The 20,874-nt window shown below is 53.6% G+C and overlaps 1 protein-coding gene across 5 annotated transcripts in view; it reads left to right on the top strand.

Moving 5' to 3' along the window:
* The first annotated feature begins 1,757 nt into the window (after window positions 1-1,757).
* The window catches only part of DOCK6 (dedicator of cytokinesis 6), a 63,628-nt gene continuing 44,511 nt past the window's right edge, over window positions 1,758-20,874 (top strand). For 2 of the 5 annotated variants that reach the window (XM_034946037.3, XM_034946036.3), the window contains exons 1-9: window positions 1,806-1,885; window positions 10,553-10,640; window positions 11,321-11,496; window positions 11,729-11,797; window positions 12,031-12,160; window positions 13,190-13,402; window positions 16,932-17,017; window positions 19,199-19,265; window positions 19,365-19,514. In XM_034946037.3, coding sequence (XP_034801928.3) covers window positions 1,842-1,885; window positions 10,553-10,640; window positions 11,321-11,496; window positions 11,729-11,797; window positions 12,031-12,160; window positions 13,190-13,402; window positions 16,932-17,017; window positions 19,199-19,265; window positions 19,365-19,514 — 1,023 coding nt within the window. In that variant the 5' untranslated portion in view covers window positions 1,806-1,841. Of the gene's footprint in view, window positions 1,886-10,552; window positions 10,641-11,320; window positions 11,497-11,728; window positions 11,798-12,030; window positions 12,161-13,189; window positions 13,403-16,931; window positions 17,018-17,288; window positions 18,466-19,198; window positions 19,266-19,364; window positions 19,515-20,874 lie in introns of those variants that run through there. The other 3 variants (XM_034946035.4, XM_034946034.3, XM_063599881.1) reach the window with 3 other exon arrangements.

Genomic DNA, 20,874 nt, shown 5'->3' with positions numbered 1-20,874 from the left:
CGGGTGGATCACCTGAGGTCAGGAGCTCCAGACCAGCCTGGCCAACATGGTGAAACCCTGTCTCTACTAAAAATACAAAAAATTAGCCAGGTGTGATGGTGGGTGCCTGTAATCCCAGCTACTCGGGAGGCTGAGGCAGGAGAATTGCTTGAACCTGGGAGGCAGAGGTTGCGGTGAGCCGAGATTGTGCCATTGCACTCCAGTCTGGGCAACAAGAGCGAAATGCCACCTCAAAATAAATAAAATAAAATAAATAAATAAATAATAGAGGATAAAATGCCAGCAACCCATAGATGGGAATGAGAACAGCACGTGCAAAGGCCCTGAGGCAGAGCCACGGCCTTGTCTGATTCAACCTCAAATTCTCCCTGGGGCATTTGCTGACCAGGGAAAGAAGGGCTGTCCAGGAGGAAGGACCTGCCGGTGCAGAGGCATGCAGGTGAGAAAGGGGTGAGCTCCTCCAGAGGGGAGTGTCGGCTGGAGAATTCTCTAAAAACGCTGCAGCGGTGCTGGGAGAGAGGCCAGTGGGGAGAGATTTGAGACCATAGATTAACCAAGACATCCCCACCTCTTCCTCTTGGTAGAGGCGGCCCCGAAAGTCTAGACTCCCAAACTGGCTCACTCAGGTCCCACCATCTGGACCTGGGGCACATCTCTGAGCAGCCCAGTGCCTAGCCAGGCTCCTCTGACTCCCATGCTGTAGACTGGGAGCACGGACAATGCAGGCGCTGGAGACCCCTGTGAGTCACACTGAGCAAGCACCCGAACACCTCTGTGCCTCAGTTTACTCATCTGTAAAAGGAGGAAAACAATCATTTCTTCTGCATGTGTGAACTGCAGGGCCAGGCTCAATGACATCTTAGCAATTAGACTTTTTGAGACAGGGTCTCGCTCTGTCACCCAGGCTGGATTGAAATGGCACAATCACAGCTCACTGCAGCCTTGACCTCCCAGGCTCAAGCGATCCTCCTCCCTCAGACTCCCAAGTAGCTGAGATTACAGGCACACACCACCATGCCTGGTTAATTTTTGCATTTTTTGTGGACACGGGGTCTCATTATGTTGCCCAGGCTGGTCTCCAACTCCTGGGCTCAAACAATCCTCCTGCCTTGGCCCCCCAAAGTGCTGGGATTACAGGCGTGAGCCACCATGCACGGCCACGATTATACTTACAGGTATGATTATTAGATACATGAACATCGTTATTGTTTTCCAGCCAGGAGTCAGAGGGCAGAAAGAGCGACCCCCAAACCCCGGAAATCTGGGGTCTACCCTGCCTGGGTCCCAGCGCCTCCCCTCCCTCCCTCCCTCCTGAGCTTCAGTTTCCCCAGCCCTGCTCCTGGGGTGGGAAGACCACCCCACTAAACCCCGGGAGCCTAGGGTCCACCTAGCCCGGGTCTCAGCGCCTCCCTTCCCTCCCTCCCGCCTCAGGCTCAGTTTCTCCAGCCCAGCTCCCAGGGTGGAAAGAGCGCCCCCGCCAGCCCGGGAGTCTGGGGCACCCCCAGTCTGGGTCCCAGCGCCTCCTCTCCCTAACTTCCCTCCTCAGCCTCAGTTTCCCCAGCCCTTCTCCTAGGGTAGAAAGAGCGTCCCCCCAGCCCGGGAGTCTGGGGCCCGCCCAGCCTGGATCCCGGGGCCTCCTCTCCGTCCCCAGCCTCAGTTTCCCCAGCCCCCAGGACTCCAGGCGACCCCTCCGGCCTGCAGGGGCAGCACGGAGCGGCCCGGGCCACCCGGAAGGGCCCCGCCCCCGCGCCGGCCCCGCCCCGCCCCGGCTGCCCAGAACCGGGAGGCGGCGGCGGCGGCGGGGCCGGGGCCCGGGGCGGCGGCGGCGGGACGCGAGGACCATGGCGGCCTCCGAGCGCCGCGCCTTCGCGCACAAGATCAACAGGTAGTGTGGCCGCGGGGCCCCCTCCCACCTCCCCCACGTGGCCCGGCTCCGCCCCGGGGCGGTGCGACCCTCCCCGCCCGGGCGCCCCCAATTCAACCCTTTTCCGCCTCGGCCCGGGTCCCGCCAGCTTCCTCCGGCCGGGGCTGGGAGCGGGAGAAGGCGGGGAGGGCCGCGGGGGTCCCGGCGGGGGTCCCAGATGGGAGTCGCGTCGGGGCTGGGAGCGCGATGGCGGCTGCCGTTCTGCCTCCGTGACGCGCGGGGGTGTGTCCGGAGGGCTTCGCGGAGGAGGTGGCGTGGGGATGCGGATCACCGGCGCCCCCTGAACTCCCTGCGCTCCCCGTCCGCCTCTCTTGGCCCCTCACTGTCCCCGCGCTCTCGGAGATCGGGGTGGGCCGGACTTTCTGTTCCTTCCTCAGTGCCTGGTTTGGGGCAGGGAGGCTCCAGGCTCTGAAATTTGGGGACAGAGATGGGCTCCTTGGTGGCGTTTGAAACCCCTCGAGGAGTTTCCCGTGCCCTTCCCCCTCCAGGGTCCAGTGCCCAGCTGTCGGTGGGGGGAAGGGGGACAGCTGTGGACGCCCCCCCACCTTCTGCTTCAGGCTCTCCCATCACGGGCTGGACCGCGCTGGGGATGGATGGGTGATTGAATGGAGGGAGTGGGGGCTGGGGACAGAACCAGCTGGTGGGCAGACGGGGGAGGGGACAGGCCCCAGGCGCTGGGCGATCCATTTCCGTGGCCACTGGGGATTGTGAGAGTCACAGCCTGGGAGGGGGATATCAGACTCTCTGGGGCTGAAAAGCCTCGCCCCCAGTTGGCGGGGGGGTCTTTGCGACAAGGGTGCGTTCAGAAGCTCAGGTATCCTCTCCCCGGGGGACCTGTCCTGACTGCCCCCAGGTGAAAGAGCTGCCCTGTGGGTTGGGCCCTGGTCTTATGGAGACAAAAGATCCCCCTCTTGGGATATAGTGGCGGAGAGAGACCAGAAGCCTGATCAAGTAGATTACCTGTCAGTGACAAGTGCTGTAGGGACAAGAAGACAGGGAAGGGGGATGGGAGGGTGGGGGCTGCTTGAGATGCGGGAGGTGGGTCAGAAAGGCCTGGATGAGCAGGTGCCTTTGAGCAAAAACCTCAAGGAGATGAGAGAGGCCTGTTTGTGGGGGGAAAGAGTGGGAAGGGTTTGTGCAAAGGCCCTGAGGCAGGAACAGAGAGCTGGAGGGGGACAGTAAGAGTAGAATGTACAGGGTCGTGTGGGCTGTGCAAGGGACTTTGACTTTGGACCCCAGGTGAGGTGGGAGCCATGGGGAGTTCTCAGCAGAGGAGGGATGAGACTTGGTGGCTGGGGCATAATGGCTGGGCAATTTTTATGTTCTATCATTATCTTTGTCTGTAAATTGGCTTTCTGTCTTAGACCTTTGGCGTTTTTGAGGCTGCAAACATTATTGCTGTGTGTTTCTTTTTCTTTCCTTTTCTTTTTCTTTTCTTTTCTTTTTCTTTTCTTTTCTTTTCTTTTTTTTTTTTTGAGACAGAGTCTCGCTCTGTCACCCAAACTGGAGTGCAATGGCACAATCTCGGCTCACTGCAACCTTCGCCTCCTGGGTTCAAGTGATTCTTGTGCCGCAGCCTCCTGAGTAGCTGGGGTTACAGGCCCCACCACCACACCCAGCTAATTTTTGTATTTTTAGTAGAGAGGGGGTTTCACCATGTTGACCAGGCTGGTCACGAACTCCTGACCTCAGGTGATCCGCCCACCTCCCAAAGTGCTGGGATTACAGGTGTGAGCCACTGCACCCAGGCTTTTTTTTTTTTTCCTTTTCTGTTTTTGAGACAGGGTCTTGCTCTGTCACCCAGACTGGAGTGCAGTGGTGATACCTTGGCTCACTGCAGTCTCAATCTCCCAGGCTCAAATGATCCTCCTGCCTCAGCTTCCCAAGTAGCTGGGACTACAGGTGTATGCTGCAACACTCAGCTAACTTTTTAACCTTTTGTAGAAACGGGATCTCACTATCTTGCCCAGTAGAAACGAGATCTCACTATCTTGCCCAGGCTGGCCTCAAACTCCTGGGCTCAAGTGATCCTCCTGCCTTGGCCTCCCAAATGCTGGGATTACAGGCGTGAGCCATTGCGCCCAGCTTGCTGTCTGTTTCTTTGCATTTTGGTCTGTATGTCCTTGGGTCCTGGTTTTTACTCAAGTGAGAAAGAGAGGTTTTGGATACTGTAGAGCTCAGGGTAAGAGTAGAGAATGATCCTGGGGCCCTAGTGAACTGTGAGGGAGTGGCCCAGGGCTTCCAGAGCAACTTCGCTCTTGGGCACCCAGGTGTCTACATACTCAGAGCTGGTCCTATATTCATCTGTTCATCTATTCAGTCATTTATTCCACAAATACCAGATTAACCAGAATATTAGACAATCTTCCAGCTACTCCAGAGGCTGAGGCAGGAGGATCACTTGAACCCAGGAGGTGGAGGTTGCAGAGATCGTGCCACTGCACTCCAGCCTGAGTGACAGAGTAAGACTCTGTCTCAAAAAAAAAAAAAAAAAAGGCCGGGTGCAGCGGCTCACGTCTGTAATCCCAGACTTTGGGAGGCCGAGGCAGGTGGATCACCTGAGGTCAGGAGTTCAAGACCAGCCTGGCCAACATGGTGAAACTCTGTCTCTACTAAAAATACAAAAAGTTAGCTTTTTGTAACTTTACAAACTTATAAAAGCGTGGTGACGCATGCCTGTAATCCCAGCTACTCGGGAGGCTTAGGCAGGAGAATTGCTTGAACCTGGGAGGTAGAGGTTGCAGTGAGCCGAGATCCCGCCACTGCACTCCAGCCTGAGCGACAGAGTGAGACTCCATCTCAAAAAAAAAAAAAGAAAGAAAAAAGAAAAGAAATAATGATTCATTGGAGGGGTGGGAAGAAAATGAGGTATTTATTGACAAATTTCAAAATCCCAAAGTTACCAGTGAAATTTCAGGTAAACATCTCTCTCCCTCTCTCTCTCTCCCCCATCCTTGAATATATTGGCAAACACAAGCACATACATATATTGTTATTTTTTACCATTTAAAAAACTGTAACATACAACATTCATACCAAAAACTACAAATTTTGGGCCAGGTATGATGGCTCACACCTGTAATCCTACCACTTTGGGAGGCCAGGAGTTCAAGACCAGCCTGGGCAACATAGCGAGACCCTGTCTCTACAAGAAACAAAATTACCCAGGTGTGATGGTGGCTCATACCTGTAGTCCCAGCTCCTGGGGAGGCTGAGATGAGAGGATTGCTGGAGCCCAGGAGGTTGAGGCTGCAGTGAGCCGTGATTGCGCCACTGCACTCCAGCCTGAGTGACAGAGTGAGACCCTGTCTCAAAAGAAAGAAAAAGAAAGTAGCCTGGGTATGGTGGCTCATGCCTATAATCCGAGCGCTTTGGGAGGCTGAGGCAGGTGGATCACCTGAGGTCAGGAGTTCGGGTCTGTAGATGGTGAAACCCCGTCTCTACGAAAAATATAAAAATTAGCCAGGCATGGTGGCGAGTGCCTGTAATCCCAATTACTGGGGAAGCTGAGGCAGGAGAATCACTTGAACCCGGGACGTGGAGGTTGCAGTGAGCTGAGATCACGCCACTGCACTCCAGCCTGGGTGACAGAGACTCCGTCTCAAGAAAGAAAAAAGAGAAAGAAAAGTGCAAAGTTTAAAGAATAGTTATAGGCCGGGCGCGTTGGCTCATGCTTGTAATCCCAGCACTTTGGGAGGCTGAGGTGGGCGGATCACCTGAGGTCAGGAGTTCCAGGCCAGCTTGGCCAACATGGTGAAACCCCATCTCTACTAAAAATACAAAAATTAGCTGGGCATGGTGGTGGGTGCCTGTAATCCGAGCTACTCGGGAGGCTGAGGCAGGAGAATCGCTTGAACCCGGGCCGTGGAGGTTGCAGTGAGCTGAGATTTCACCACTGCACTCCAGCCTGGACGACAGAGACTCCATCTCAAGGAAAAAAAAAGAGAGAGAGAGAGAGAAAGAAAAGTGCGAAGTTTAAAGAATAATTATAAAGCAAAGGGCAAGGAAATGAGGAAATGGCCACTTGGTCAATTTCCCATGGGGACTATCTCCACCTTCCTGGCTCCCTCCCGCATGCCAGCACCCCTACCTGATCTGGCCTGTTTTATATTGTCATATAAACTGAATCATGAGATGTTGCATCCATGTGCCCAACTTTGTTCACTCAGCATCATGTCAGGAAGGCTCAGCTGGGCCATTGCCTGCAATCCTTTTTCATTGCTGGGTAGTATTCCCCTGCCTCATGCATTTATTTCCCTCTTTGGTCAGTGAACATGTGAGTTTCACTTTGGAGCTGTCATGATCAGAGGTGTCAACATTCTTGGCCATGTGTTTCCTTCTGAGTAATCTACACCTTGGAGTAGAATTGCTGGATTGGCATGTTTTCAACCTTGCTTAATAATCACAGATGGTTTTTTCTGTGTGCGTGTGTGTGTGTACATTTGTGTTTATTAGAAATGGGGTCTCGCTATGTTGCCCAAGCTGGTCTTGAACTCCTGGCCTCATGTGATCCTCCCACCTCAGCCTCCCAAAATGCTGGGAATATAGGCATGAGCCACAACACCTGGCTTATAGATGGATTTTTTTTTTTTCTTGAGACAGCGTTTCATTCTGTTGCCCAGGCTGGAGTACAGTGGCGCAATCTCGGCTCACTGCAACCTCCACCTCCCGGGTTCAAGTGATTCTCTTGCCTCAGCCTCCCGAGTAACTGAGATTACCGGCATGTGCCACCATGCCTGGCTAATTTTTGTATTTTTAGTAGAGACGGGGTTTCACCATGTTGGCCAGGCTGGTGTCAAACACCTGACCTCAGATGATCTGCCCGCCTCGGCCTCCCGAAGTGCTGGGATTACAGGCATAAGCCACAGTGCCCAGCTTTTTTTTTTTTTTTTTTTTTTAAGAGGCAGTGTCTCTGTAGCCCAGGCTGGAGTGCACTGGTGCCATCACTGCAGCCTCAAACTCCTGGGCTCAAGCGATCCTCCCGCCTTGGCCTCCCAAAGCACTGGGATTATAGGTGCAAGCCACCAGGCCTGACACTCATGGTTGCCATCTACATCTCACCTTGGTGTAAAAACAGGGTCAGAGGCCAGGCACAGTGGCTCACACCTGTAATCCCAGCACTTTGGGAGGCTGAGGCGGGAAGATCAGGGGAAGTCAGGAGTTTGAGACCATACTAGGCAACATAGTGAGACCCCATTTCTACAAAATAATAATAATAATAATAATTAGCCAAGCATGGTGGTGTGCATCAGTTGTCCCAGCTACTCAGGAGGCTGAGGCAGGAGGATTGCTTGAACCCAGGAGGTTGAGGCTGCAGTAAGCCGTGATTGCACCACTGCATTCCAGCCTGGGCAACAGTAAGACCTGTCTCAAAAAAACAGACACAAAAAAACAAAAACAGGCCGGGCTCGGTGGCTCATGCCTGTAATCCCAGGACTTTGGGAGGCTGAGGTGGGTGCATCACCAGAGGTCAGTATTCGAGACTATCCTGGCCAAGATGATGAAACCCCATCTCTACTAAAAATACAAAAAATTAGCCGGGCATGGTGGTGGGTGCCTGTAATCCCAGCTACTTAGGAGGCTGAGGCAGGAGAATCGCTTGAACCCTGGAGGTGGAGGTTGCAGTGAGCTAAGATCATGCCACTGCGCTCTAGCCTGGGCAACAAGAGCTAAACTCTGTCTCAAAAAAATAAATAAAAATTTTTTTAAAAATGAAAACAAAAAACCAGGGTCAGAAATCCCAGCTGCCTAGGATTGTCTTAGAAGACAACATGGTGGCAGCAAGCCCTAATTGAGCACTTACTGTGTGCAAAGCCTTACACTCAGAACAGCTCAAGAAGGTGGTCAGTGGCCTGAGCCCCGAGGCTGAGAGACTGATGGTCACTCATCCACGCTTGACGGCTCTCCGTGCAGAGTCCTGTGATGCAGTCAGCTGGCTCTGTGGCTGTGGTGTTGCAGACCCGGCGTTTTCCCACTGCAGGGGCCTCTCTCCAAGGCCAAGGGGAAAAGGAAGCTGGAGGCCCAGCCGTCCCTTCTCCCGTCTCCCTCCTCTGGAGCAGCAGCTGCAGAACAGCTGGGACCAGGGCACAGCTTCGTCCCCTGTCCCAGCATCTTTTGTAAATTATCCCCCAGCCCCTGTGTGCCCACGGTTCTGGAGGCAGCAGCCCGACTTTGGGAATTTGAAGACAAAAGCCCTAATTTTTCACATCCTTTGAATTCCCCACAAGCGCTTTTCTCAACCCCCCCAGTCAGTAGAAGCAAGACTCCAAGACTGTTAAGAGCAAAAATGGGGCCGGGCACGGTGGCTCACACCTGTAATCCCAGCACTTTGGGAGGCCGAGAGGGGCGGATCACCTGAGGTCAGGAGTTCGAGACCATCCTGGCTAACACGGTGAAACCCTGTCTCTACTAAAAATACAAAAAATTAGCTGGGCATAGTGGTGGGCGCCTGTACTCCCAGCTACTCAGGAGGCTGAGGCAGGAGAATGGCGTGAACCCGGGAGGCGGAGCTTGCAGTGAGCCGAGATTGCGCCACTGCACTCTAGCCTGGGCAACAGATCGAGACTCCGTCTCAAAAAAAAAAAAAAAAAATTTACAATTACACAGGGAATTGGGAAGCAGAAGGGATTAAGCCCTGAAAACCCAGGCAATCAGCTTGTCTATTTTAAGAGGGACTAAGGCCCAGAGAGGGTATCCTACCTGCCCAAAGCCACACAGCCAGAAGACCTGGGGCTTCCCCTCACTCAGCAGATTTGGGCAAGTTGTAGAAAAAGACTGGAAGGGACTCACTCATTCTGTCAAAAAAAAGTACAAGGCGGGCAGATCGCTTGAGCTCAGGAGTTCGAGACCAGCCTGGGCAACGTGGAAAGACCCTATCTCTACTGAAAATAGAAAGATTAACCAGGCATGGTGGTGCACACCTGTAATCACAGCTACTTGGGAGGCTGAGGCTGAGGTGGGAGGAGGATCACTTGAGCCTGGGAGGCGAAGGTTGCAGTGAGCCGATATCATGCCACTACGCTCCAGCCTGGGCAACAGAGCAACCCTGTCTGTCTCAAAAAAAAAAAAAAAAAAAAAGTAGGTCGGGAGCGGTGGCTCATGCCTGTAATCCCAGCACCTAAGGTCAGGAGTTTGAGACCAGCCTGGCCAACATTGTGAAACCCCGTCTCTGCTAAAAATACGAAAAATTAGCCGGGCGTGGTGGCGCATGCCAGTAATCCCAGCTACTCAGGAGGCGGAGGCAGGAGAATCGCTTGAACCCGGGAAGCGGGTGTTGCAGTGAGCCGGGATTGTGGCCATTGCACTCCAGCCTGGGCAACAAGAGCGAAACTCCATCTCAGAAAAAAAAAGGAGTGTGTGCCTAGTATGTGCAAGGCCCTCTTTGGGGGACACACAGCCCTAGCTCCTGCCTTCACAGAGACCCCAGGGAGCAGGAGTCTCCACACTCAAAGCACGGAGCCCGAACTCAGGTCCTTTGCACCTGCTGTGCCCCCTGCTGGGCACCCTCTACCCTCAGGTAACTGTATGGCTCTCTCATCCACTTCTGAGCTCAGCCAGAGGAATTGGAGGGCTGAGCCATCCCTGTCCCCACTGGCTCTGCTCCACATTCCTGCAGAGTCCCCTCTACTGCGAGTCTTGCCCCTTTACCCCCATCCTCCCTGATTTTTTTTTTTGAGACAAAGTCTTGCTCTGTTGCCCAGGTTGGGGTGCAGTGGCACGATCTCGACTCATTGCAACCTGCGCCTCCCGGGTTCAAGCGATTCTCCTGCCTCAGCCTCTTGAGTAGCTGGGACTACAGGAGTCTGGCTAATTTTTGTACTTTGAGTAGAGGCGGGGTTTCCCCTTGTTGGCCAGGCCCTTCTTGAACTTCTGACCTTAGGTGATCCGCCTGCCTCAGCCTCTCAAAGTGCTGGGATTATAGGTGTGAGCCACCACGCCTGGCCAACCTCCCTGATTTTGAAGGCCTGCTCAGATCCAGGTGGCCCAGGAAGGCCCCAGGGCCCACCTTGGTTGCTTGGGGTTACTTAAAAGGCCTCCCAGCTCTGGGCCCCGCAGGCCAGGTTGACCTCTGACACAATGGCCTCATCTCAGGATCTCTGTGACTTCAGGCCAGGCCCCAGGCTCCGCTCTGCCCAGCAGCTCTGTGAAGTCAGGGCATCAGCTACAGATGGGTAAACTGAGGCTCAGAGGTGGAAATGACTTATCCAAGGCCCCAAAGCAAGGATGGGAAGGGATGTATGTTCTGGATGGGGTCCAGGGGCAGGGCTGGGTGTGTCGGGGAACAGCAGGATGGACAGAGGTCCCCCAGATGAGGGAGCAGAGGCCAGGGACCCGTGGGCCTCCCTCCAGACCTGGAAGGCCACAGGCCCAGCCGGGAGGGGAAGGAGAGTCCATGATGGCTTCAGACCCCACTGGTGGCAGCATTCTCATCTCCTGATCTGTGCTTGATGGGGAAGGGGTTGGGGGAACTGGGGAGCTGTGGGCCCTTAAAGCCTCAGCACTCCTGGTTCTCTTGGCCCTCAGCCTATTTATTTCATTCCACAATCTGGATTTTCCTCATAGAAAGAATCTGTCCGCTCCGCTGCCTGAGTTTTCCCGTCCGCAGTGTCCCCCTCCCTGTCTTTCCAGGACGGTGGCCGCAGAGGTGCGGAAGCAGGTGTCCCGGGAACGCAGTGGCTCCCCCCACTCCAGCAGGCGCTGCAGCAGCTCCCTGGGGGTAAGTATTTGGGGGGTCCGCCCCCAGCCCCCTGCCCTCTCTCAGACAGAGGTAGGGGCTTCCTTGGCCTAGGTTCTATCCCACCCCCTCCCTCCTGTGGCCTGTCCTGGGGGGAAACCGAGAGGGACCCAGCAGTGTTGGGGGAGGGAGTCCCTGTCCTGGTCCTAGCAGTCTCACCAATTCCTGTGGCCACTCTCCCTGCCGCTGCTTGTCACCCTGTGGGTGGTCGGGGGAGTGGCTCCCTCCTGATGTCCCCCATCTCCAGCCACCTGGACCACCTAGATGGGGATGGAGGAGGGAGAAGTTGGGGAGGGGAGTGACTTTCGCCTGAGAGGGGTAGGGCCATGTTGCCCACAGGGTTGCGGGGGCTTTAGGAATTGTCTCTTGCCTGGCCTCTGTCAACATTTGTTTCCTTCCACTGTTAGTTTCTGCCCTTCCAGGCATGGGGTGTGATTTCCTTCCTGGAGCCCCTGGAGGGAGGGGCAGGGCAGGGAAATCTGAGGTGGGGGTGGAGAGTCTGAGGTCATCGTCCTCCATGGTTCCTCCGTAACTCCAACACCCTCCATGGCTCCCACCGCCCTCCTATTTGAGTTTGAAGCCATCACGCACCCACCCCTGCCTCGTGCCCCCACTCTCAGCCTCCTAGGCAGTGCAATCACAGCCACTTTGCTCCAATCCAGGTCCCACTGACTGAGGTTGTCGAGCCCCTGGACTTCGAGGATATACTTCTGAGCCGGCCACCAGATGCTGAGCCCGGGCCCCTCAGGGACCTGGTAGAATTCCCAGCTGATGACTTGGAGCTGCTGCTGCAGCCCCGGGAATGCCGGACCACGGAGCCCGGGATCCCCAAGGATGAGTGGGTTCAGCCCCACGCCCTCTCTGCCTGTGATTCCACTCTGTCTCTGCCATCCCCATCAACAGCCCAACTTCAGCTCCTGGCTTGGCCGTGACGTTGGACAAGCCATGCTTCTTCTCTGAGCCTCCATCTCCCCTTGTCTGGAATAGGCAGGACAGTGCTAACCTTACAGGCTAGCAGAAGGATTCACAGAGGCCTTGCCTCTGTTTACCCTGATCTTCTTTTGCTGCAGAAAACTGGATGCCCAGGTGAGGGCCGCGGTGGAGATGTATATTGAGGACTGGGTCATTGTCCACAGAAGGTGAGTCTGACTTGGGGGCAGCTCAGGGGGTTCGGAACCCAAAAGGGCTGAGCTGATGTCTGCAGCCGGTCCTACTGTGTATCTGCCCATTGTCCCTGCAAGACCAGGCAAACTTGTCTGGTGGAGCACAAGGACGGTGGCTTTGAAGGTGCCATGTAGGTGTGTCAGAACACACTGGGGACCCCCTGGGGGCCCTCAGCCCTCCCTACCTGCCCAGCCCCGTTTCCTGCTAGGTATCAGTACCTGAGTGCAGCATACAGCCCCGTCACCACGGAGACACAGCGGGAGCGACAGAAGGGCCTCCCCCACCAGGTCTTTGAGCAGGACGCTTCTGGAGACGAGAGGTCCGGCCCTGAGGACTCGGTGAGGAAGCCCCTGGCTGGGGTCACTGAAGGGGTATGTGTGGAGGCTCCGGCCTCAGCTTTTGGTCACATGTGACAGGAAATGACCCAAACAGCCTTGAGCTCAAAAGGAATTGCATCAGTCCCCATGAGTAAAAAGTTAGGGGTCATAATTATAAACATTTATTGAGTGCTTAGGGTGTACTGAAGGCTTCATATGTGTCCTCTGCTTTCATCCTAGGAGTCAGGGCAGCCATTACACCCAGGTAAGGAAACTGAGGCACAGCAAGGTTCTTAGAGGCCGTGAGCCTGTATTTTGTCAATCAACATTTACTGAGCACCTACTGTATACCAACCATAATTATTCCAAAGATTATTGTTGTTTTCATTATTATTATTATTTTAATTAATTAATTATTTTGAGATGGAGTCTCACTCTGTCGCCCAGGCTGAAGTACAGTGGTGCAATCTCAGCTCACTGCAACCTCCACCTCCCGGATTCAAGCGATCCTTCCACCTCAGCCTCCCGGGTAGCTGGGATTACAGGCATGCGCCACCATGCCGGCTAATTTTGTTATTATTTTTAGATGTACATAGGGAAACTGAGGCCCTTAGAGTTGGGGGTCAGAGACCCAGTGTCACAGAGCTGAGCTGGGATTTGATCCAGTGCAGGAAGGTCAGGAAGAACTCTCTCCTTCCCTGGCGACAGTGAACAAAGTCCCAGGGAAGGCTTTCATTGGCCAAGCCCAGGCCCTTGGAGCCAGTCCCTAGGGTGGGTAGATGTGTTTTGATTGACCAGATAAGGATCATCTACCCCAAATGTGGGATAAGGAGTAGCCTCCCCCAGCAATGGTAAAAGTTGGGAGGCTCTCCAGACAGAAGTTTCTGGAAAGAGGGTAGGCAAAACCCCCAGGTGACCCTTAGAGTGATGACCCTCACCCCCTGACCTTCAATTTCCCCATCTCTAGAGTGAGTATGAGGACACTCTCACCAGAGTGAGGTGAGGGTATATACAGCTGGCACTCAGTGCTTGCACATTCTCCACTGGCAGAATGACTCCCGGCGTGGCTCAGGCTCCCCAGAAGACACCCCTCGAAGCAGTGGTGCCTCTAGCATCTTCGACCTGAGGAACCTGGCAGCTGACTCATTGCTGCCCTCTCTGCTAGAGCGGGTGGTCCCAGAAGATGTGGACCGGCGCAATGAAACCCTTCGACGGCAGCACCGGCCCCCGGCCCTGCTCACCCTCTACCCGGCGCCTGACGAGGTGGGTGCCCCTTCCCAGATATCAGCCAACCAGCATTTACTGGGTGCCTATTGTATACTTCATGTTTATTCAATAGCTTCTATAGATGGACATCTACTATATACACCTGTATTAATCCAATCAGTGTTTATTGGGCACCTACTGTATATCCTATGTTTATTCAATAGCTTCTATATGTGGACACCTACTATATACCCCTATATTTATCCAACCAGCATTTATTGGGTGCCTATTGTATACTCTATGCTTATTTAATAGCTTCTAGGCCGGGCATGGTGGCTCATGCCTGTAATCCCAGCACTTTGGGAGGCTGAGGTGGGCAGATTGCTTGAGGCCAGGAGTTTAAGACCAGCCAACATGGTGAAACCCCATCTCTACTAAAAATACAAAAGTTAGCCAGGCATGGTGGCAGGTGCCTGTAATCCCAGCTTCCCAGGAGGCTGAGGCATGAGAATCGCCACAACCCGGGAGGTGAAGGCTGCAGTGAGCCGAAATCACCGTCACTGCACTCCAGCCTGGGCAGCAGAGCAAAACTGTGTCTCAAAAAAAAAAAAAAGTAGCTTCTGGCTGGGCGTGGTGGCTCACACCTATAATCCCAGCACTTTGGGAGGCTGAGGCGGGTGGATCGCCTGAGGTCAGGAGTTTGAGACCAGCCTGACCAACAGGGTGAAACCCCATCTCTACTAAAAGTACAAAAATTAACCAGGCATGGTAGTGGGCGCCTGTAATCCCAGCTACTCTGAAGGCTGAGACAGGAGAATCACTTGAACCTAGGAGGCAGAGGTTGCAGTGAGCCAAGATCGCACCACTGCATTCCAGCCTGGGCAACAGAGCGAGACTCTGTCTCAAAAAAAAAAAAGATAGCCTCTGTATATGGACACCTACTATATACCTTTATAGTTAGCTAACCAGTATTTATTGGGCACCTACTCTATCCCCTATGTTTATTCAATAGCTTTTTTTTTTTTTTTTTTTTTTTGAGATGGAGTCTCGCTCTTGTCGCCCAGGCTGGACTGCAGTGGCGCTGTCTCCGCTCACTGCAAGCTCCGCCTCCCGGGTTCACGCCATTCTCCTGCCTCAGCCTCCCGAGTAGCTGGGACCACAGGCGCCAGCCACCACGCCCGGCTAATTTCGTATTTTTTTTAGTAGAGACGGGGTTTGGCCATGTTGGCCAGGCTGGTCTCAAACTCCTGACCTCAGGTGATCCGCCCACCTCGGCCTCCCAAAGTGCTGGGATTACAGGCTTGAGCCACCGCGCCTGGCCTCAATAGCTTTTATATATGGACACCTACTATATACTCCTATATTTATCCAACCATCAACACCATAGGAAAGGTAAAAAAATATATAAAATAAATTTTTTTAAATTAATTAATTTATTTATTTATTATTATTTTTTCTTTTCTTTTTTTTTTTTAATTGATCATTCTTGGGTGTTTCTCGCAGAGGGGGATTTGGCAGGGTCACAGGACAATAGTGGAGGGAAGGTCAGCCGATAAACAAGTGAACAAAGGTCTCTGGTTTTCCTAGGCAGAGGACCCTGCGGCCTTCCGCAGTGTTTGTGTCCCTGGGTACTTGAGATTAGGGAGTGGCGATGACTCTTAAGGAGCATGCTGCCTTCAAGCATCTGTTTAACAAAGCACATCTTGCACCACCCTTAATCCATTCAACCCTGAGTGGACACAGCACATGTTTCAGAGAGCACAGGGTTGGGGGTAAGGTCACAGATCAACAGGATCCCAAGGCAGAAGAATTTTTCTTAGTACAGAACAAAATGAAAAGTCTCCCATGTCTACCTCTTTCTACACAGACATGGCAACCATCCGATTTCCCCACCTTTCCCCCCTTTCTATTCCACAAAACCGCCATTGTCATCATGGCCTGTTCTCAATGAGCTGTTGAGTACACCTCCCAGACGGGGTGGTGGCTGGGCAGAGGGGCTCCTCACTTCCCAGTAGGGGCGGCCAGGCAGAGGCGCCCCTCACCTCCTGGACAGGGTGGCTGGCTGGACGGGGGGCTGACCCCCCCACCTCCCTCCCGGACAGGGCGGCTGGCCGGGCAGAGGGGCTCCTCACTTCCCAGTAGGGGTGGCCGGGCAGAGGCGCCCCTCACCTCCCGGATGGGGTGGCTGGCCGGGCGGGGGGCTGACCCCCCCAATTTTTTTTTTTTTTTTGAGACAAGTCTCGTTCTGTCACCCAGGCTGGAGTGCAGTGGCGCCATCTGAGCTCACTGCAACCTCCACCTCCCAGGTTCAAGCGATTCTTCTGCCTCAGCCTCCTGAGTAGCTGGGACTACAGGCACGTGCCACTATGCCTGGCTAATTTTTGTATTTTTAGTAGAGATAGGGTTTCACTATGTTGGCCAGGCTAGTCTCAAACTCCTGACCTTGTGATCTGCCCGCCTCAGCCTCCCAGAGTGCTGGGATTACAGGCATGAGCCACTGCGCCTGGCCAGAAAATAAATTTTTAAAAATTATTTATCCAACAAGCATGTATTGGGTACCAACTGTATATCCCTATATTTATTCAATACATGAATGCCTACTGTATAGTTCTCTATTTAATCAACCAATATTTATTGAACACCTACCACATATGTCTATTTTTATCCAACCAACATTTATTTGGTACCTAGTATATACTCCTGTGTTTGTATTTGGCCATTTATTGAGTGCTTACTATATACACCTATATTTATTCAATCAGTACTTACTGGGTGCCTTATTGGGTGTATATCCCTATATCTCCAGTCAACATTTATTGAATGCTTTCTGTATTTGCTTATGTTCATCCAACTAACTTTTAGTAGGTACCTATTGTATACCTCTATAATTATTCGACTAACATGTTTGGGTACCCACTGTATTGTTGGCATTGGGGATATAGCCATGAATAGAGAGACCCAGTCCCTGCCTTCAGAGTTCACTAGCGGAGGAGAGACCTCTCTACTAGGAACGTATAATCCAGACAGAGTAGTGCCATGATGAGGTGCTGGTAATTGTCCCTCACACGGTCCTCAGTGTCCCAGCCACCATGGCTCCTTACACCAGGACATTGTGGGCACCCGAAAGAGGTGCCTGCCCAGGACTCAGGGGTCAGGGAGGACTTCCTGGAGGAAGTGTTGGCTAAGCTGTAATCCCAGCTACTCCGGAGGCTGAGGCAGGAGAATCACTTGAACCTGGGAGGCAGAGGTTGCAGTGAGCCAAGATCACACCACTGCACTCCACCATGGGTGACAGAGCGAGACTCCATCTCAAAAAAAAAAAAAGCTTCTATATATGGACACCTACTATATACCTCTATATAGTAGAAGTATATATGAACAGTGAGCAGACATTAGCAAGACAAGGAGGAGTGGGAGAAGACGGGCATTCCAGGCAGGGGAACAGCACGTGTAAAGGCTCACAGGCAGGGACGGAAAGACGGTTAGTCAGGCTGGGGTAGAGCTGGTCTGAGGCTGGGCATTCCAGACCCTTCCTGGAGGATGTCTCAGCTCCTCCCGCCCAGCTCCCACCCCCTACTCTTGGCAGGATGAAGCCGTGGAACGCTGTAGCCGCCCAGAGCCACCCCGCGAGCACTTTGGACAGAGGATCTTGGTCAAGTGTCTGTCGCTCAAGTGAGTATACTGACATGTCTCTCTTCTTAGATGCGTGAAGCGACCACATGGGTTCCGGTGGGGTGCACACTACGTGAGTAGTGCCATTACCGTGTGCGGCCCTGTCACCTATGTGGCCACCTATGTATGGGCTTTTATGGGGGAAGGAAGACTTCCTTTTTCATTATCCCGAGTCTCCAATCCTTAAGTGCCAATTGTATGCCAGGATCAGTTCTCAGCCTTTCATGTATATGAACCCGTCTAATCTTCACCACAACCTCATGAAGTGGGCACAGGTGGGGAAACTGAGGCACGGAGTGGTAACATGACACCAAGACCATACAACTTGTAAGGCTGGAGTCTGGCGCTTGCCTGCTCTGCTGCTGGGATCCAGGGTTTGGCCGGGAGGCTTTGGGGCGGGTGCTAGTGGCCCCGGGCCTGGCTCTCAGCCGCCCAGGGCCCCTCCACACCAGCCCCCGGGGAGCAGCAGAAGTGCGTGGGAACAGAGTTGAACAGGATGTGGACTTGGACCTGAGCCTGGCCCTGCCTCTCCCCACCCCGAGTTCTTGCCTGGATTGGGGCAGGAAAGGGAGGCTCCATTCTGGCCTGAGGCCTGGGTGGGCCTCCTGCCCTAAACACAAGGATTGGGAACTGGCTCTGTGGGCTCATCCAGTCATTCAACAAACACTTATTGGCCGGGCACGGTGGCTCCCACCTGTAATCCTAATACTTTGGGAAGCCAAGGCAGGCGGATCACCTGAGCTCAGGAATTTGAGACCAGCGTGGCCAACATGGCAAAACACCATCTCTACTGAAAAAAAAAAAAAAATTAGCCAGACGTGGTGGCAGGCACCTGTAATCCCCACTACTTGGGAGGCTGAGGCGGGAGAATCTCTTGACCCGGAGGGCAGAGGTTTCAGTGAGCCGAGATTGTGCCACTGCACTCCAGCCTCAAACAAACAAAGAAACAAAAATAAAACATTTATGAAGTCCCTACTGTATACAGAACACATAACCATGCGATGACCACACAGAGCCGGGGTAAGCGATGCTGAAAGTGCCTAGAGTCCTGGAGGAGTCCCCTGGCCCAGCTTGAGGGGTGCGAGCGGGTATCTGGGACAGCTTCCCTTGCAGGGGGACGTGTACATGGAGACCCAGTGAGGAAGAGGAGCTGGCTGAATAGAGAGGATGGAAGGGGTATAACAGGGAGTGCTCAGTGTTTCAGTTTGGAGGTGCATGGTGAGCGGAGGCCAGCAAGGTGGAGTAAGACAGGGAAGGACTTTTATGGTGGCCATTCAGGTGAGCAAGATGGGAACTCCGTGCAGAGTGACAGTGGCTGCAGATGACACCCCAGAAAGGAGGGACGGGGAAACCCGGAAGTTGAGAATTTCAAGATGTGGGGATTGTTGAGCCCAAAACTGCCCCCATGCCGACTGAACAAGGGCCGTGGTTGCAGGGAGGAGCGCTGTGTGAGTTACTTACTGAGGGTGTAGGGAGGGGGAAAAAAACTTCAGTGTCGGCTGGGCGCGGTGGCTCACGCCTGTAATCCCACCACTTTGGGAGGCTGAGGCGGGTGGGATCAGCCTGGCCAACATGGTGAAATCCCACCACGCACTTCAGCCTGGGCAACAGGGGAGACTCTGTCTAAAAAAATAAAATAAAAAATTCACAGCAAGCGGGGGACGTGATGGCTCATGCCTATTATCCCAGCACTTTGGGAGGCAGAGGCGGGGGCATCACTTGAGCCCAGGAGTTTGAGACCAGCCTGGGCAACATAGCGAGACCCCGTCTCTATATAATAAATACGTACATACATAGAAACCCTGTCTCTACTAAAAACACAAAAAATTAGCTGGGCATGGTGGCACGTGCCTGTAGTCCCAGCTACTCAGGCGGCTGAGGCAGGAGAATTGCTTAAACCCGGGAGGCAGAGGTTGCAGTGAGCCGAGATCGCACCACTCCACTCCAGCCTGGGCAACAGAGCGAGACTCTGTCTCAAAAAAAAAAAACCAAGAAAAAACTTCAGTGCCTCAGTTTCCCCTTTTGCAAAATGAGATGTACCTTTTCTGCAAGCCCTTAAGTGGCGGTTCCATGTGGCCCAGTGGGAGTCAGATGCCCCCCACCTTGGGCCTCAAGAGGGAGTGGGGTGTGTGGACAGCGGGAAGTGTTAAGGAGAGCCCCCTCCCTCCCATTTACTTGTAGGTTCGAGATTGAAATTGAGCCCATCTTTGGGATCTTGGCTCTGTATGATGTGCGGGAGAAAAAGAAGGTAGGAGGCCCTTTTTTCTCTTTCCTCCCCTTCCTTCTCCTTGTTGGGGGGCTGTGGGCTTCCCAGAGCTGGTGGCCCAGCTGCCTCTGGTGTCCCCAGATCTCGGAGAACTTCTACTTCGACCTGAACTCGGACTCCATGAAGGGGCTGCTTCGGGCTCATGGCACCCACCCTGCCATCTCCACCCTGGCCCGCTCTGCCATCTTCTCTGTGACCTACCCCTCACCTGACATCTTCCTGGTCATCAAGGTGCCTGCTGGGGCTGGGCAAGGGGGTGGTAATGGCGAATGTCACTGATTTAGTCCCTGCCTTCACAGAATGAGACAGATACATCACCAAGAAGGGTAATCAGGGCTGTTGTGGGGGAAACACAGGCAGGGAGGAGGCCCCTGACCCAACTCAGGTGGGGAGAAATCACCAAGGGCTTCCAGGGAGAGGCGACAGTTGAGCTGAGAACCATATGTGGGCAGCCTGGGGAGAAAAGCCATCCCTGGGCACATGTGACAGGCTGGGGTCCTTGGAGGTGGGTGAGATGCTGTTGGGAAGTTTGTGGACAGATGAAAGACATAGTTGGCACCCTCATTTGAGATTTTCTGTTTCTGGGAGGGAGGTCAAATTTCTTTTCTCAAAACCTTCAATTAGTTTGCAATGATGAAATGAATCCAGTGTCCACAGGCAAGTGCTGCTATGGTCACGCTTCACAGGGATCCCTCCTTCAGTCCTCACCACAGGGCCCAAGGTGGAGGGGTGCCATGGCTCCCATTTTCCAGATGGGGAAACTGAGGCACAGAGTGGATAGGGTCCCACTGCCCAGGGTCCCACAGCCCCTGAGTGGTCAGGATTGGAGTCTAGGCCTCATGGCTCAGAGCCATGCCCAGAGTGGCCTCTGTTTACACTAACAAAGAAAAATGTAGGGAAGGCCAGGCACAGTGACTCACAACTGTAATCCTAGTACTTTGGGAGGCTGAGGCGGGAGGATCGCTTTAGCCCAGGAGTTCGAGACCAACCTGGCCAACATGGTGAAACCCATTCTCTACTAAAAACACAAAAATTGGCTGGGCGCGGTGGCTCACGCCTGTAATCCCAGCACTTTGGGAGGCCGAGGCAGGCAGATCACCTGAAGTTGGGAGTTCCAGACCAGCCTGACCAATGGTGAAACCTCGTCTCTACTAAAAATACAAAAATTAGCCGGACGTAGTAGCAGGCACCTGTAGTCCCAGCTACTCGGGAGGCTGAGGCAGGAGAATTGCTTGAACCCGGGAGGCAGAGGTTGCAGTGAGCCGAGATTGGGCCATTGCACTCCCGTCTGGGTGACAGAGCGAGACCCCATCTCAAAAAAAAAAAAGAAAAAAAAAAAGCCAGGTGTGGTGGGTCATACCTGTAATCCCAGCTACTCAGGAGGCTGAGGCAGGAGAATTGCTTAAACTCAGGAGGCAGAGGTTGCAGTGAGCTGAGATCCCATCATGCACTTCAGCCTGGGCAACAGGGAGACTCTGTCTAAAAAAAAAAAATTCACAGCAAGCCGGGAACGTGATGGCTCATGCCTGTTATCCCAGCACTTTGGGAGGCAGAGGCAGGGGCATCACCTGAGCCCAAGAGTTTGAGACCA

The sequence above is a fragment of the Pan paniscus genome, chromosome 20 (assembly GCF_029289425.2).
Source record: "Pan paniscus chromosome 20, NHGRI_mPanPan1-v2.0_pri, whole genome shotgun sequence".
NCBI lineage: Eukaryota > Metazoa > Chordata > Mammalia > Primates > Hominidae > Pan > Pan paniscus.
Note: the sequence above shows the minus strand (reverse complement) of the source record. Positions and strands in the feature narration are given on the sequence as shown.